General features: G+C 36.2%; 2 protein-coding genes across 4 annotated transcripts; both read right to left on the reverse strand.

Annotated features, from left to right (window-relative positions):
- Nucleotides 1-686: 686 nt before the first annotated feature.
- On the reverse strand, nt 687-11,188 carry LOC102627530 (uncharacterized). Of its 3 annotated transcripts, none has more exons than XM_052436633.1 (13): nt 9,009-11,188; nt 8,209-8,903; nt 7,086-7,216; nt 6,571-6,670; nt 6,324-6,456; nt 6,160-6,223; nt 4,535-5,279; nt 3,746-4,072; nt 2,209-3,054; nt 2,055-2,127; nt 1,888-1,973; nt 1,240-1,359; nt 687-993 (listed from the first exon to the last, which is right to left on the reverse strand). In XM_052436633.1, exons 1-13 carry the CDS (start codon nt 10,783-10,785, stop codon nt 919-921), a joined length of 5,172 nt encoding a protein of 1,723 aa, XP_052292593.1. In that variant the 5' UTR covers nt 10,786-11,188; the 3' UTR covers nt 687-918. The 3 variants fall into 3 exon arrangements, with proteins under 3 accessions (XP_052292593.1, XP_052292592.1, XP_052292591.1); XM_052436632.1 differs by having other exon boundaries at nt 8,209-8,798; nt 8,904-11,188; XM_052436631.1 differs by having other exon boundaries at nt 8,209-11,186.
- Nucleotides 11,189-13,182: 1,994 nt separating this feature from the next.
- LOC102628026 (uncharacterized) lies at nt 13,183-14,794 on the reverse strand. Its single transcript, XM_006493256.3, has 2 exons — nt 14,629-14,794; nt 13,183-13,733 (listed from the first exon to the last, which is right to left on the reverse strand). Exon 2 carries the CDS (start codon nt 13,710-13,712, stop codon nt 13,323-13,325), a length of 390 nt encoding a protein of 129 aa, XP_006493319.2. The 5' UTR covers nt 13,713-13,733; nt 14,629-14,794; the 3' UTR covers nt 13,183-13,322.
- Nucleotides 14,795-16,175: the final 1,381 nt, after the last annotated feature.

The following is a 16,175-nucleotide window of genomic DNA, read 5'->3' on the forward strand; positions in this document are numbered from 1 at the left end:
AGAGAAGTCAACTCTTGATGTTCTGACACACGTCGAATTATAAAGATTTTTTCAGAGGTCCAAACATTATTATGAATCAGACTTTTGGATTGATTATTGCATGCGACAAGATTTGACCCATGTCGAATTGATTGTTGCTAACTTACAGCAGCTTAACTTAACAATTGCCTTTAAAACACGTAATAAAAACAACTAATTGTATTATTTTATACTTTTTAGGTATTGATAACGAAATTTTTTTGTAAAATACATCTTTCATAAGAATCAGACTACGATATAACTGTGATACCGTACCATAATTACATCCAACCGTTATATACACTTGAATTGATTGAGTCTATTGATATCCAACAGCTGGATGCAACTGTGGCACAATACCATAGTTGCACCACAGGTTTCTCCCTTTCATAAATCATATTCAAACAATTCATCACAGCATTAGCCAAATGCTGGTGGATAAATATATTTTTGCATGCTTCATAGATGATTTTGAAGATAATTATTTTTTCTTCTTTAATTCACGAACGGATGATGCCAAATCGCCAATTACTTCTTGATAAAATTTAATAGGTTGAAAACAAAAGATTGGAGTACGAACCCCGTTCACATTAACACTTGCTTCTCTTCAATTTCAGTTTTATAAAGAAGAAAAGAAGAATGCTGGATCCAATGAAGATTTCACAAACTACCCGCCAAAAAATGACAATTTCCTTGGTAACCACATGAGAATTTCTCAATGAGTACAGATATCTGTCAAGTGTCAATCAAGGCATACATTTTTAAGTTGTAACAATTTTGTGTGCCACCGCAGCTGTTAGAAAGACAATTACAGATTGCCAATTAGATCTCCCAGAAAACAATCTCTACCAAAATGGAGACTGCCAGTAGATGGTGGTGAGGTAAACAACACAACCGGTCTCACTCGGATTTCGAAGTAAGAATTTGGGCTTCACTTACAGCTGCGCTTACGGCATATAATGCCATCTTCTTTACCTATAATAAGAAAGATTCTGTAAGTGTGCTGCTGATTCACGTATACCAGCACTTCTGAGTACTCACTACAACATAACAACCCAACGTGATTCCTTCAGAACAAGTCGGTCATCATTGTCATGCATGGTATTGATGCTAGAAGCTAAAAGCAAGACTTGGGGGAGTCTGTTTTTGGTAAAAATCCATCTTGTTTCACAACATATTATGTAGCAGAAAAATAATAATGACAATAAAAGAAAAAAATACCTCTAATTTGTCTTCATTTGCTCTGTGACCTTTTGGAAGCAAACGAAACTCCTCAGTCAACTGAATGCATTCTTGAACATTTTCAGGGGATACGAAGTCGAGGGCCACTTTAATGCAGGACTGCAAAAGAATATGATACAGTTTAAAACTTAATTAGACACATAAATCCAGATTAAGGCCCAGCGTAGAAACTTAACATCATGAGAATTGGGATCTTACTGGTAGTTCTAATAATATAAATTAATATTAAGTCCCCTTCCGAGGTTGTTACAGAGGGGACTGATCCTTAGATCTGACCAACTAGGCTAATCTGTTGGGACAACTACATCGTATCAACTTATCTAACAAATTTACAAAGTTGCAATAATGCTGACTCCAAACATCTTATTCTTTTTCATAATTCCCAGATAAATTCCAAAAACATATGGATAGTGGCTACCAAATTTCTTATGACAATGAAAAATCTGACTTTCATGCAATTACCAAGAGAAATGGGGCTCAAATTGAATAACCTATACAGGAATGAAAATTTTAAGTTGTTTAATATCTATATGGGCTGATGACAAGCAACCAGCAAATCAACAAGAGATGACTAAAGGAGGGAGGAAAAAAAAAATTGCCTAGATTCCCAATTGACAAGAATCTCACCTTTCTATTTCTCACTTGATGTGGGCATCCAGCAGGAATGAAAACAGCCTCACCAAGATGTTGCTCGAATGTCCAAGGTTCAACATCTGAAAAGTTATTGGAGGTTACACACCAGTATGGCATCTTTGTATAAAGGTAAAAATGACTTGATTGATAATATATCTTACTAAACTCCTCCTTCAGCTGCTTTTTATGTCTCTCACTTAGAAAAAGGGTCTGGTCATGAATGGGGTGAATAACCTGAGGCAAGCACAAGACAATCAACTTAAAACAATATTGATGACAATGATATTGACAGCATTGGTAGGGAATGATACATACAGAAGTCACAGGATGATTATTAATGTGGCGGAATTCTTTCTGATGCTTCTGTAAGTACTCAATCAATTTGGGTACATCCTGCCTACGGAAAATGTCCCAAACAGCACCACCATATACAACATCTGTCATGTGATTATCCAGAAAATTATCTCTTTCTGCATTCACATCGGACTCAATTGATGCTTCATTATCAACTCCATCATCTGAATAAGTTGCCTCCAAAGACCCTTCACCCTTGACAAGTTCTGTTTTCCCTGCTACATCATAAGGATGGTCTTGATTGCACACACTTCCCTCAACTGTTTCATGGTTACCCTCAAGTGCATGGGCAGGTTGAAATTCTTCAACTGCAGCACAGCTGTGCCCTGTATCCATCCCATTTGGAAAGGAGGGATTAGCCCTAGCATCATCCAGACAATTATTATAGCTCTGAATCCTGTTGTCTGGTAAGGACTCTGAAGCTGCATCCCTCTCACCCTGGTCTGGTTTTGGACCATGAAAATCAGACTGCCCCAGAGCAGATTCTCTCCTTTTTGGAGTTAACCACAGGGCATCCAACCCTTTTGAATATTCTCCCTCTTGGGATGTGTTTTGTAAGCCATCTTGTTTCTTTTCCTCTAAATTAAAATGCTCCATTAAGGAGTCACTCCCAGTGGTGTTCACTTTAGGGTTTTTTTCTTTTGGAGGTTTTTTTTGTGGCTTCCTTCCCACTCTACCTGATGCATTTGGCACACGACTTGAAAGCTTGTCCAAATCTTCAGCATCATATTTCTTCTGTAAATTTTTAATGATTTTTTGTTGCCATGGGGGAATCTTCACTTCAGCTGTGTGAGTCAGAACATTGACCTAAATGGAAATCCAAATAGAAGACATGACTTTGTAATGCCTAATAGTGGAAAGAGACCTTAACCTTATGGGTGACACTGTAAATCATTTATTAGCCAATACCCATAAGAGTATAAAGAAGAAAATTGTAGAACCCACTAAATTCTATGTATCAGTTATATTAAGAATTTAATATTAGTATGATTGACCAAATTTAAGCTTTTAACAGTGAACCACGATTAAAAGCTTCCCCGAGTCAATAAATAAATCACCATATTTATTTTAATTGGTTTTGTCAGTCACCAAATATTGGCTTTATTTAATATAGTCCAAATATGCGACTAACATCTAGTAGTTCCGCAGGTGAAAGAAAACAAGGCTTATCCTGGATTTGCGAAACCATATCTTACTGGAAAAGACAAAGAAAGGCTAGATAAGGACTTCTACTGTTCGTAACGATAACAGAAGATTCTCATCAGTTATTCAACCTCCAAACTATCACCACCACAAGCATCTCTAAGCGCAATGCAACTGTTAACTTACTTTAGGACATCTCCAAATCTTACAAACCATGTTTTGAGTTAGATTTTCAATAAATTATTATTCTATAGTGATGGAAGAACTAGGAGCATGTAGAAACCAGGAATAATGCCAAAACGGGACCATAATCATGAAGATAAGGTTCAATAATTTATACATAAAAATAGCATACCGCATCAGAAATGTCACAATGTAGTTTCGTCACTGAATCACCTCTTCCAAGTTCTTCCGAAGACCCATAAGCAATGTATGCTTTGGGTCCCAAGTCAGGCTTTAAAACAGCAGGAAGCTTTGTGGCAAGATTCAATGGACCAGATTTTGGATGGGTATAATCAGCAAAGGGAAGCATAGCTATGAATTCAGCACCATGCCTTGGCAAACACTCCTCAAATGAATTTGATGGAGGCCAATCCTTCAACTTCAGCATTCCTGGCCATCCATTCCTGTACCTTCGACCTTCTAAGTACCCCTTAAAGAACTGGAAAATATTAATTTCAACCTGTAGTGCCAAGAGGAAACATATCGTTAGATTGTAGTTAAAACTGGAGGCAACTTCCAGTAGAAAAGTTTTCAAGCTGTTAGAACCTGATTGAGCAACATGAAAGTTAAAGCTATTAGGTGGAATTGTCCAACAAGAAAATGAAACTATGTCAAACTCAAGAATTTGTCAATATATGATTCCTAACAATCTCTTCACATTTAGGCTCAACAAAAGAATAGGCCTAGCATGTGGAGCCCAAGAGGACAAGAAGAGATCCGAGAAAAGATTCTATTTAGGATAGGCTCAACCGGCAAATGAAGGCATATCATTTTCAGATGACTACCAAGATAAAAGGATATATCATACAAAAATTCATCATTCAGCATGCATCACGCCGAAGGAAAGAAAATAAAATTCATAAATGTATGATATCAGAAATTGCAAAAGTGCAGCTTAGCATGCAAAAATCGAAATGCATACCTCACACCACTCCAAACAATCAATGGCTTTAACCTTGTGAGCTTCCTCTTTTAATATCCTCCGTGCCCCGACAAAGGCCCTCCACATGACCATCGGATCCCAACTAAGTCCACAAGTCGTTTCAAGTACGTTTCTGACAATAACTGGTTCCCCTCTGATCCAGTGCATTTGAAAATGCTCAATTGCACTGTTTCCCAATTGGATTGCATTTGGGCAGTACAGATAATTGTCCTGACTGTTCTCTCTATAAGCTGCCTGCCTTACCTCAAGAGGTTTTGTTCCATTTTCAGCAGAATCAACAGGATGACACAAAGAACATCCTTGAGAAACATTGACATCCAGTGAACGATAACTGAAAGTCAGATCTTCTGCAGTCGTAATCAATTTGCTAACCCAATTAGCATCAAAAATGCGTCTAAGGGTAAGCATTTGAGTCCCACAACCTCCCCGTGCTTTGGCAGGACAGGGGATCCTACCATGAGGCTCTGCTCTCCAATCAAGAAATTTACAAGACATATCAGCCACGCAATCATCTGTTCCAAAATTTACAGAATTTTGGCCATTCAATTCTGCCACTTGACCACGCACTTTTTCAAAAACTTGCTGTTGAGAAGATTTTGCTTCCTTATCTCCAGACTGAATATCTTTTCTTATTTCCCAACAACAAGTGAGACAGAGATCATAGGAACAATCAGGATTTGGACAGCTTCTGTGGAAATTGACAATGGATGTACTGCAATTGTCACTGCCATATAGGAAAAGATTATGGTTACAAATTTTATATTGCAATATATTAAAAAGTTATGAATGCAGATGTTTACTTTAACACATAATATTACCACCTAACACAGCAAAAAGAACAGCCGTGTTTCAAAAGAGAAAATAAACTAGTAAACAAAAATGAAGGAACATATCTCTAATGTACAATTCGTACATTGAAAGAGGAACAAGAAATCTGTTAACAGTCTGAACTCCTTTACATAATGTTTCCGCAAAGCATGGATATATGAAATCACATTAGTCACTGCCACTTAGGGAAGCAGAAATCTACCAGGATCAGCAAAGAAAAGCAAGAATATTTCATCAAAGATAGACAATCCTATGCAACAAATCTAATCCTCCACCACAATAAAGACTAGATTTTAGAAGATAAGAACATGCAATTCAAATATTCAACCAACAAAATTTTTTTCAGGAAAACAATTGCGCAGAAAGAGAAAAAAATAAAGTAGAAAAGACATCAAAGAGTAGATATAAACAAGGTATTAAAAAAAGGAAATCTGAAAGGAAAGAAAAAAAATCATTTCCTTCAAACCTTTCTATCTTCAGGTAAAAGAAATTAAAAATTGCTCTTAAATGGATCTTTGATCCTGATTACTAAGTTTAATTCAATTTAACAGCAAACAAGGTCACTAACTTCCTTTAGCATTAAGCATGAGCCTCATAGCAGACTCATGTCTACCCTGTTGACACAGTACGGGCAATACATAATATAGCATCAACATACTAAAGACAAAAATGTGTTTTCCTCTGATATACCACACTTTTCCAACGATTAGAAGCTGCTGCCAAACAAAGTTTTAAGGATGAAGACACTATGCATTTCAGAGATCATGAGATGATACCAATACACTCGATCATCATCGTCCAGTACAGATCTCTTCACATGATCTTCTGTCAACTGGATACCTATGGAATGAATGGACCAAACACAATGATAAGAATTTCGGCAATCTATCTAGTGAAAAGAACAAAACTTGCAATATGTGATCTTATCCGACTAAAATACCACAGATTTTGGATTCTACTTCCAATTCAGAGTTCTGCTCCTGTTGAATATGCCTCAGGAGAGGTAGCGTCTTTTGTAGCAAGTAAAGTAACTTTTCCAACTTGATATTTTTATCCTCTTCTTGGTGCCCAGCCTATCAGAATCGTATATATTATTTGAAATTATAAAGGAAAAAATGCTCTGAATTCAAACTAAATTATGTTGACCAAATAAAAGAAAAGAAGAAAAAGAATCTGAACACACGAACCAGAACATCTAAATCTTGTTTAAGGCATACTCTGCAATTGCAATTGCCCCTGCAGAAAGGACAGGCAATCTCTATGTCCTCTCTTGTTTTCTCTGGGTACCTAATTCAGTTCTTCAAAAACAGTATCAGGAGTTGCACAATAAATTAGAAAAATAACAAAGCGTCATCTAAAGTAACACTTTCTCTCAACTAAGCATCAAATAAGAAGCAATTCATACCCATGATTAACTTTGTTGAAAACTTGACATTAATGCTATTGTTCTAACCAAAAGATGCTGGGAGAAATTAAACGATAAACAAGTAAATTTACAGTTCAATAGTCATGTTTAAACCAATGGTTGTTTAACTGCACTTTTCAAGAGAAAAAAAGATTTGCAAAATGTAATTATTTTTTGCGGAAATGATATCCTTTTTCTCCCTCATAAAATCAAATAATCTACTGTCCAGGAGTCCTGGTTGTTACATTTTTTTTTTATTTTTTATTTTTATTTTTAATAAGAGTCAGACATTGTTACCACTTTGCAACACATTGATAGCAATAGCGTTTCCTTTTGCAATTGGCACAAACGACAACATCACTCCTATCATTCCTCAAACATTGGTGGCACATCAAACCCCTCTGCTCCTTTTTGCAGCTGGTAGCATCCTAATACAGAAACCCAGTCACAGTAAATTACAAATAAAAATTGGAAGGGTGTGGCATTGACATGGAGAATCAACAGATATGCCAATAAGAACTACAGTAAAAGTAGATAGAAGATAATTCTTCAATCTGCAATTAGAAAAGATAGAATTATAATTCTGTTCTTTCCCCACTTCTGCGTGCAAATAGCACTCCTAGCATACAAAATCCAATTTCCACCAATTTAACCATTATTTAAACAATCTCTCATGCTTCTGGCAAGAAAAAGGTTCAGTTCCACTCATGACATCAGACTATCACAAAGGGGCAGTGATAGCAATAAAGATGTCTGGTTACTTCTATGATCACATACACTTATTGGAAAATTCCAGCTGAATGGCTTACAGGATCAACCAGAAAACAATGCCAATATCTGTTCCCACAACAAAGCCATTTAAAAGCATGTGAAACAATGATCACAATAAACAAAGACACAAAGGAGGGGGGGGGGGGGGGCGACATAAGAAAACATGATCATTCAAGCTGGTGCGATTGAACATGATTAATTCACATCATAACTGCCTTAAATTTGATATATAGGCTGTAATCTCTGCTCTAGGGTGAGTTGACATTGGCTAGGTTATGAGTTGCTTTGAGTTTAGTTGGTGAAAACTACCCACAAACGCACTACCTGAATGATTAGTCACACCAAAAGAAAATGTACTATCGGGTATATAAAGTATTCTGTTGTCAGAGAATTGTTGCATGAAAATTTTTAGATATTTACATTGTATGATTGACAAATCAAGGAGCAGTATCGTGTTATTGAGCATTAACTTACTAGGAATGCCAAAACATAAGGTTTACTGAGTACATTTTTCCCAATTCATTAGTTTAAGAAGTTAATTCACCGACAGCACTAATTGACCTAGCCTCTAAATGTTTTAGCAGTGATAAGTGATTATTAACAAGCCGCACAATGGCATATGAGAAATGATGAATTTGGAAGAACTCACGATTGACTCTGAGTTTTCTGATTGGTTGCAAATTTTCCTTGGTCTTCCTCTAGTCCTCTTTTCAATTTTGACAGAGTCATTTGATAACTTGCATGTATTTATATCTCCATGGCCGATATCACTTCCTTCTTCAACCAGACAACCCCTTTTCACTTTCATATATTTTCCCTTTTCCTCTCCTATCTTAGTAGGAGGTCTCTGATTTTGATGCTTCTTCGCTAAAATCCTATTCAAAGCTTTCCCATAAAAAACTGCTCTCTTATTCTTTCCATCCTTTCCTCGGCCTCGCTTGCATGGCTTCTTATTACCACAATCATTCTTCTGCACATCCCCAACCTGCTGTTTTTCTTCTCCTTTTGCCATGCTTGTTCTCTCTAAGCTCACTGGAAGTACATTCTTATGACCAGAACTATTATCACACACAATATTGCCAGGCATTCTGCGATTTTCTTCACTGGTAAGAATTTTGTTCTTTTTTTTAGAACCCATAGGCCTGCCTCGCTTTTTCTTTAACAGTACAATATTGCCTCCGCCTGACAGCTGTTGAATAATTTCTTCGGCACCAACAATTTCCTTCTTCTTCTTCCAACCTTTTGGCCTGCCTCGCTTTCTCTTTAACAGTACAATATTGTCTCTGCCTGACAGCGGTTGAATAATTTCTTCAGCACCAACAATTTCCTTCTTCTTCTTCCAACCTTTTGGCCTGCCTCGCTTTCTCTTTAACAGTACAAAATTGTCTCCGCCTGACAGCGGTTGAATAATTTCTTCAGCACCAACAATTTCCTTCTTCTTCTTCCAACCTTTTGGCCGGCCACGCTTCTTCCTCGGCATGGAATTCACAGTTTCACCTTCAGTTGCTTCAACATTCATTTTCCTATTTTCATCACCTCCACATGTAGTCCTCTTATTCTCTAAATCCAGAGGCCTAAAATTCTGGTCACAGGCATTATCACCTACCAAAATTTCAACAGGCACCTCATAAACAACGCCAGCAAAATGGTTCTTCGTATTGTTAAAAACCTGTAGCCAGGCAGGCTTATCCTTTGCCCCTGCTGTCACACAATCAGCTCCATCACCATTACTAGCTTCAACGTTCACTATCCCGTATTCCTCATTTACAGCAGTAACCCTCTGGTTCTCCAAACCCTCAAGTCTAACATTACTATAATAATCGCCAACACCACATACAATATCACTGGAAATTTCTTGATTACCTTTAGCCAACTTCTGCTTCTTGCTCTTGGAACCCTTTGGTCGTCCACGCTTTTTCTCTGGCTTGACATTCTCTCTAACCACTCCATCACCAAATCTGGCGTTAACTGGCATTCCCCTATCCCTTTGAATCTTCAAACCTGTCGGCAAAATAGTCCCAACAACACCATTGTAAACTCCCTCACCTGCACTATGCACTTCACCAACTGCAGTTGAATGTGCTTGCCTATACTTAGGCTCCACAATCCCATCTCCAATAATTGACTGTTCAATATTGCAAGTAATTGTATCATCACAAACTTTAGCACTTGCAATTTCTTGATTACCTTCAGCCAGCTTCTGCTTCTTGCTCTTGGAACCCTTTGGTCGTCCACGCTTTTTCTTTGGCTTGACATTCTCTCTTACGGCTGCGTCACCAAAACTGGCGTCAACGGGCATTCCAGTATCCCTCTGAATCTCTGAACCTGCCTGCAAAATAGTACCAACAACACTATTGTAACCTCTCTCAACTGCACTACACTGACCTTGCCTATACTTAGGCTCCGCATTCCCATCTCCAATTGGCTGTTCAATATTGCAAGTAATTTTCCCATCACGATCTTCACCCCTTGCAATTTGACCAGGAAATTCTTGATTTTGCTCATCAAAATTTTTCTTTCTCTTATTCTTAGAACCCTTTGGCCGACCTCGCTTCTTCATAGGCCCCTCAATCCCATCCTCACCAACTTTGCTTAACCCTTCAATATCAGCTTGGTAAGCAGGAACCTTTTTCTTATTCTTTGAACCCACAGGCCTGCCACGCTTACGCTTTGGCATTACCAGAGCACTCTTACCATCATTTGCATTTCCACTTGCTGCTATTTCACCAAACAGACGCTCGATTCCATTACCATCATCAACACTCCCAAACAGACCCCCAAACCCTTCTCCACAAAATCCCAAACCCCCATTTCCATCACCACCACCACTACCATTAACTTGACCAAAAAGGCTGCCAATTCCTTCACCACCATTTCCACCACCACTGACTTCACCAAACAAACCCTCAAATAGCTCACTAGCAAAATCCAAACCACCATTCTCACAAGCATTGACACTAGATTTACCCACCTGTAAAAAATCTTCATTCACAAGATTCCCACCTCCATCTTCACCAAACAACTGATGAAAAGCTTTAACATCAAGAATTTCGCCAGCAGCAGCACCACCATTACCACCAGCACCAAACCGACACGTAGCTTCTTCTCCTCCTCCACCTGCAGAAGCCAAACCCACTTGATTTTCCCGATCCCCACCCAAAAGCTGCAAACTCTCCTCATCATCTTCGATTCCACAACCATTTTCACTCTTCTTCTTGTTCTCCATTCTCACTTCTTGTCTCCCTTCCTCACATAAAGTCTTTGCCTGTTTTCAAAGCTCTTTCAGTACAACTCTGTTCCACTCACTCATCATCATCATCTGAAGGCTATGAATTCATTCTTTCTCTCAACAAGCAGAATCATCAAGACTCTGTTTAGATTCATTCTATGAAAATCTTGATTTTTTTTAAAAAAAATCAAAACGGTACGGGTGACACTGTATGCAGTGAGTTAAATGCTTGCCAATGATACCAATACAAAAAATGTTATGGATTCTAGGCTACCAGTACTAGTACTAGCCCCACTAACAATATTAAAATATAGCAGTCCAGAGAGAATCTATGGAGACTTCTTTTTTCTTTACTTTTTATTGAGTCTTGAAATTAAATTAAAAATAAAATTATGATAATTTTGAAACGGAAATATTTGGGAGACAAAGTCTGAGGGACTGACACCTCATCACACAAATGTATGACTCTGCGAAGAGTGAAGACAGAACAGAAGTAAATGAATGTGTGCGCGAGCCGCGGGGGCCCCCCCCCCCCCCCACAAAAACGTACAGCTCGAGCGGCATCTTCATGATACCTATGCAAGTACTTCACTTCCATTTTTACGTACAATGATTTTTTTTTTTAAATTCTTTTTTCATTTTTTGTTTATGGAAATAATTTTTCATGAATATAATAATAATTTTGAAACAGAAGGGATAAACGGACTAGTTTTCTAGTACACGTGTATATTATTATTCTTGCATGTAGTTACGTGGCACAACTCATCTGATATCGAACGTGTGTTCATCTTATTTGTTGCAATTCATGTGATATCTGACCTGTAAAATAATAGTTTTATTTATGAAGTAATAATAAATATCTTAAATTTTATATTTTATATTTGATCAAGTAACGTGTCATTGATTAAATAGTTGATAATTTTTTATAAGATTTAAATGAATTAATCATATTATCTCATCAACTAATTATTAAATATCGTATCATTTAAGATAATTTTTTAAATAAAAAATTTAAAATATATACCGCTACTCTTATTTATCACAGTTCTTATCATATCTAATCAAATGTGTCATCCAATCATTTGACTCATACAATATTTAACGTGCCATGAATTTTTTAGTCTCAATTCACATAATATTTAAAATAGTGATAATTGACTCTGTCAATTTATCTCATCAGCTCCCACGTTTAATTTAGTTTACTTTAATTATAGAATTACCTTATTGAAAATAATTACTTATTATTTTAATTTCTCTCCCACGTCTCTCTCTCAAATATCAGCATCACCACAACTTGTCTTTTTCACCACCAAATTCACCATCACCCATCAATTAGAGGATGTTCCTGTGAGTGTGAAGTGCTGTAATTCCATTAAAATAATTTGTTCTACGACTGATGACACGTAACTTTAATATCTTGGAATCAATAAAGAATGCAGTCTGACTATTTTTTCTTTTCTTTTCTTTTCTTTTCTTTTCTTTTCTTTTCATTCTCTGATGTTTATAGGCATGATCAAGCACCAGAGACAAGGAGAATAAAGTAAATTTAAAAAAATATATGATGAAAATTGTACCAAACATTGTGATTCACTCCACTTTTTCTCACCTATGCTTCTATTACATCTCTCAGTTAACTGGGTATTAGTTTTACTATAATTATTGGATTTGACTTATGTGGATCTAGCTATTTCGTAATCTTAATTTGATTATTAGATTTTTATTGCAATTGAAAACGTTGTGTTGTTGTAATTTTAATATGGTGGTAATGGTGATGATGCAGTTAGAGATGATGAAAATAAACAGTGGGGATGAAGATAATGCTTGAGAGAGAAAATAATAATTATATTTATTGAGGGTAATTTAGGAAATTAGTTAAGTAAATTTGTAACGTGAAATTTAAACAGATAAATTGAGGGGGTTAATTATCACTGCTCTAACGTTTAATGTGTAATCAAGTAATGAGTTAATTCAAAAATAATCCACTGCTCAAAATATAAAAGGAAGTTCAAACTCAAAATTTTAAGAATTAAATGAGACGAGGTGCCAACTCTGAGTGGGAAGAAATGACCAAAATCAAACCATCAAACCAATTCAGCTCAAACTTCGGTTTTGATTTGATTTTAAAACTTCCAAATAAATTGGGTTCAGCATACACACACACACACACACACACACATACATATATATGGACGAAATACTAAGGAAAACCAAAATTTTTAATTTTCAACTGAGCCGAACTGAATTCGATTCGAGTTACAAGTTCAATTCGATTTAGGTCTCATTTAATTGAACGGGCCCACTTCAATTCTTGTTCTGAGAAGACCATTTTGCCAAGTGGCAGTTGACCGTGAAAATTCATATTAATATTGTAATTACATATCCTTTGCCCAAAAGTAGTGTGAACTCAGGTTGGTCCAATTTTATTTAAAACAAGCAAGAAAATTTAACATGAATAATCATAATAATAAGCACATTAATGTTCAGTCTGAAACAAGAAATGGGAACAAAACATGATTTTAAAACGCCAAGTTTACTTATCTTTCTTTTGCTTTATCCTCTTCTTTCATTTTCTTCTCCCACCGGCGCTTCTTGTAGTCCAACAAGATTTCGGGCATTTTCTCCATCAATTTGGCAGTGTTTGCCCGTTTCTCTGCGGCTATTCTATCAACCTTGTGCCCTTTCCTCTTGGTTTTCATCTCTTTCCTCTCTGGATCATACAGCCAATCCTGCCCTGCCATGAGAACTTCCTTACGGAGTCTGGCTCTGCGACGAGCACTGATGCCGAGCGGCTTCCATGCCCCTAACTCCCAGTAACCCCACACACCCTTGGCTAGTTCATCTTTGTATTTTGCCAACTTCTCCTGCCATGGATACTGGTATTCTGCAACAGCCTTCGCCACAGAACTTGCTGCTTTCCCTGCCATTAACTTACTTCCAGGTTACGTCTATAAGAGAGAAAACAAAAACACCGTGCTAATCAGTTTGACATAATCATTATTATAAACCAAAATATTAAATTTACGAAATGACTAATAAACCTGCTCAAGAGGACAGAAAAAGTTCGAGGAGACTTTTAAAACACACATATTTGACTCCATATCAAAATGTCCGCAACAATACAATAAGTCTCATCCATGTTTGTGGATGCTTAAAAAAGACAACTATTCCTTGAGGGCATTCAATAAAGACCGATTTAATTTGGTCAATACTCATGGGTCAAACCAAACCAAATTTTACCTTCAAGTTTCTACAAAACTTTGTCCATTTTATCAAATCATTAGTGCAATTTTAGAGTTGAAATCCATTTCCCTACCAAGGAAGGACATTGAGAAATCAAACAGGCATGCAAACAAAGTTGCCAGAATACGAACAAGTGGGTTCAATGTTCGGGATAAATCAGCTACATAATATATAATGGCCAGCACTATTACTCATATAGGGAATCAACAGATATGACTATAAGCAGTAAAATATATATATATATATGTAACCGAATCAATAGTAGCTCACAAAGTTTCAGAAAGACTTCATGATGACGACTTAAAACCCTCTCAGGCATTTTATCGAACAACTTGAGCACAGAAAGTGTTAAATTGTCTTACACATAATTAATTTGTAAATCCGCAAAACGCAATGCTGGGGTTTTCTTTTTATGGCAACAGATCGACGACAACGTGCGATTTAAATTAAAAATTAAAAATATATATATCACGCTAAAGTTGAAATTCATAACCTAAGATTCTGTTTGGTTGCCTAGAAAAAGGAAGAGGAAACAAGCAGAGGCAAATAATACTAGCTTTCGAACGAAAAGAGAAATGTTTTGAGTGTAATGAAACTTACAGAAACCAAAGATGTTGAGTTGCTGAAGATGGAAAGCCAGTCCCTTGGAGCTCACAAAAACCCTCTTGCGCTTCTGGACTTCCGTGTTGATTTTATGGACACCTTTTTTTTTTTAAACCTTCGGAGGAGGATGGGGTCAATTTTCAAAATTACAAATTTTTTTCTTTGTATTTTTTTTTAAATACTGCTATACAGGCCTATAACAGATTATACAAATTTAGACCTTCTTCGTAGCATGTACTCCTTTGAAACGCTACCCAGATAATTATTATTTACAAATAAATTATATAATTAAAATTTTTTTCGTGGCATGTACTCATCTGAAGCGCTGTCTAAACAATTATTATTTACAAACAGATTATACAACAGATTCTTTAAACCCTCCATTCACATTTCGTGAGGAATAAATTAGCTTCACTCAATTATTTAATAATTGAGTGATGATTGAAATTAACTCCCATAATACTTTTATGGAAGCTCAAACTCTTATACTCAACATTATAAGTGCAAGGATTCTCCTACTAGGCCAAAGATCTATTAGTACAGTTACAACATAATTGAATCCAAATAACAATATATTTTTAATATTTTTTAAAAATATTTTGGGCGGCATTTACCATAAAATCAATAAAAGTAGCCCATGACTAAAATAACCCGAAGTAAGATATTTCACAAATGATCATGTCTTATCTGACTTCTAATAACTTTCTCACTACTTGATGCTTGATAGTGCCCAACTATGAGGTATTGCATATTTGATGTCACAGCTATGACTCATAAGCCATAAGCTGCAGTAGATCCATCGAATAGTACCGTAGTAGTGGCGAAAGTGAAAATAAAAATTTCAGTTTGATGGGACAAAGTGTACTTGTTTAAATGTTTGATTAGAAGTATATTCATCGGATAAATTTAAAGTTTAGCTTAAAAATATTAATATGTAAAAAAGAATATTGCAGCAAAAATTTAAAAAATTATATTATTCAAATCTTTAATATATGAAAAAATACGACAATGTTGCATCACTTCAATCACACATCTATCTCGAGGGAAATTGAAAAAAAAAAATCAGAATTTTGCGATCTCTCGAGCCTTTTTGTTATCTAATGAAGTAAATTGTCATACGTGCGTACGTGCGTCTCAGATTGTTGTGGGGCCAACAATGATAATTTGGCAACGTGCATTATTTCCTATTCACTTAACTCCAAAAAAAGAAATTTTCCAATTTTCAAAATATTTTGGAGGTGGCCCCCGCTCTTCTAAGGCTTTACAAATAGTTTCGCAAGTCGCAGCACACAAATTAAGTAGCTCTCTTTTGGTCTTCGGATAATTTTTTTGGTTAGTTAATAATAGCTAAAATAGCAAAAACTAAAATCCGTGATAAAGTAACTTTTCTTTTTTGCTGTCAAATGGCTTATCAATTAGTTAAGTTGGCACAATTTAATATTTAAAATGGGTATCAATGAAATTTTGGTTTAGTAGGAGAACTCTTACACTCAAATCAGATTAAAAGTTCGGGTCTCTATAATAATATTATGAGATTAGTTTTA

Source organism: Citrus sinensis, chromosome 3, assembly GCF_022201045.2.
Source record: "Citrus sinensis cultivar Valencia sweet orange chromosome 3, DVS_A1.0, whole genome shotgun sequence".
NCBI lineage: Eukaryota > Viridiplantae > Streptophyta > Magnoliopsida > Sapindales > Rutaceae > Citrus > Citrus sinensis.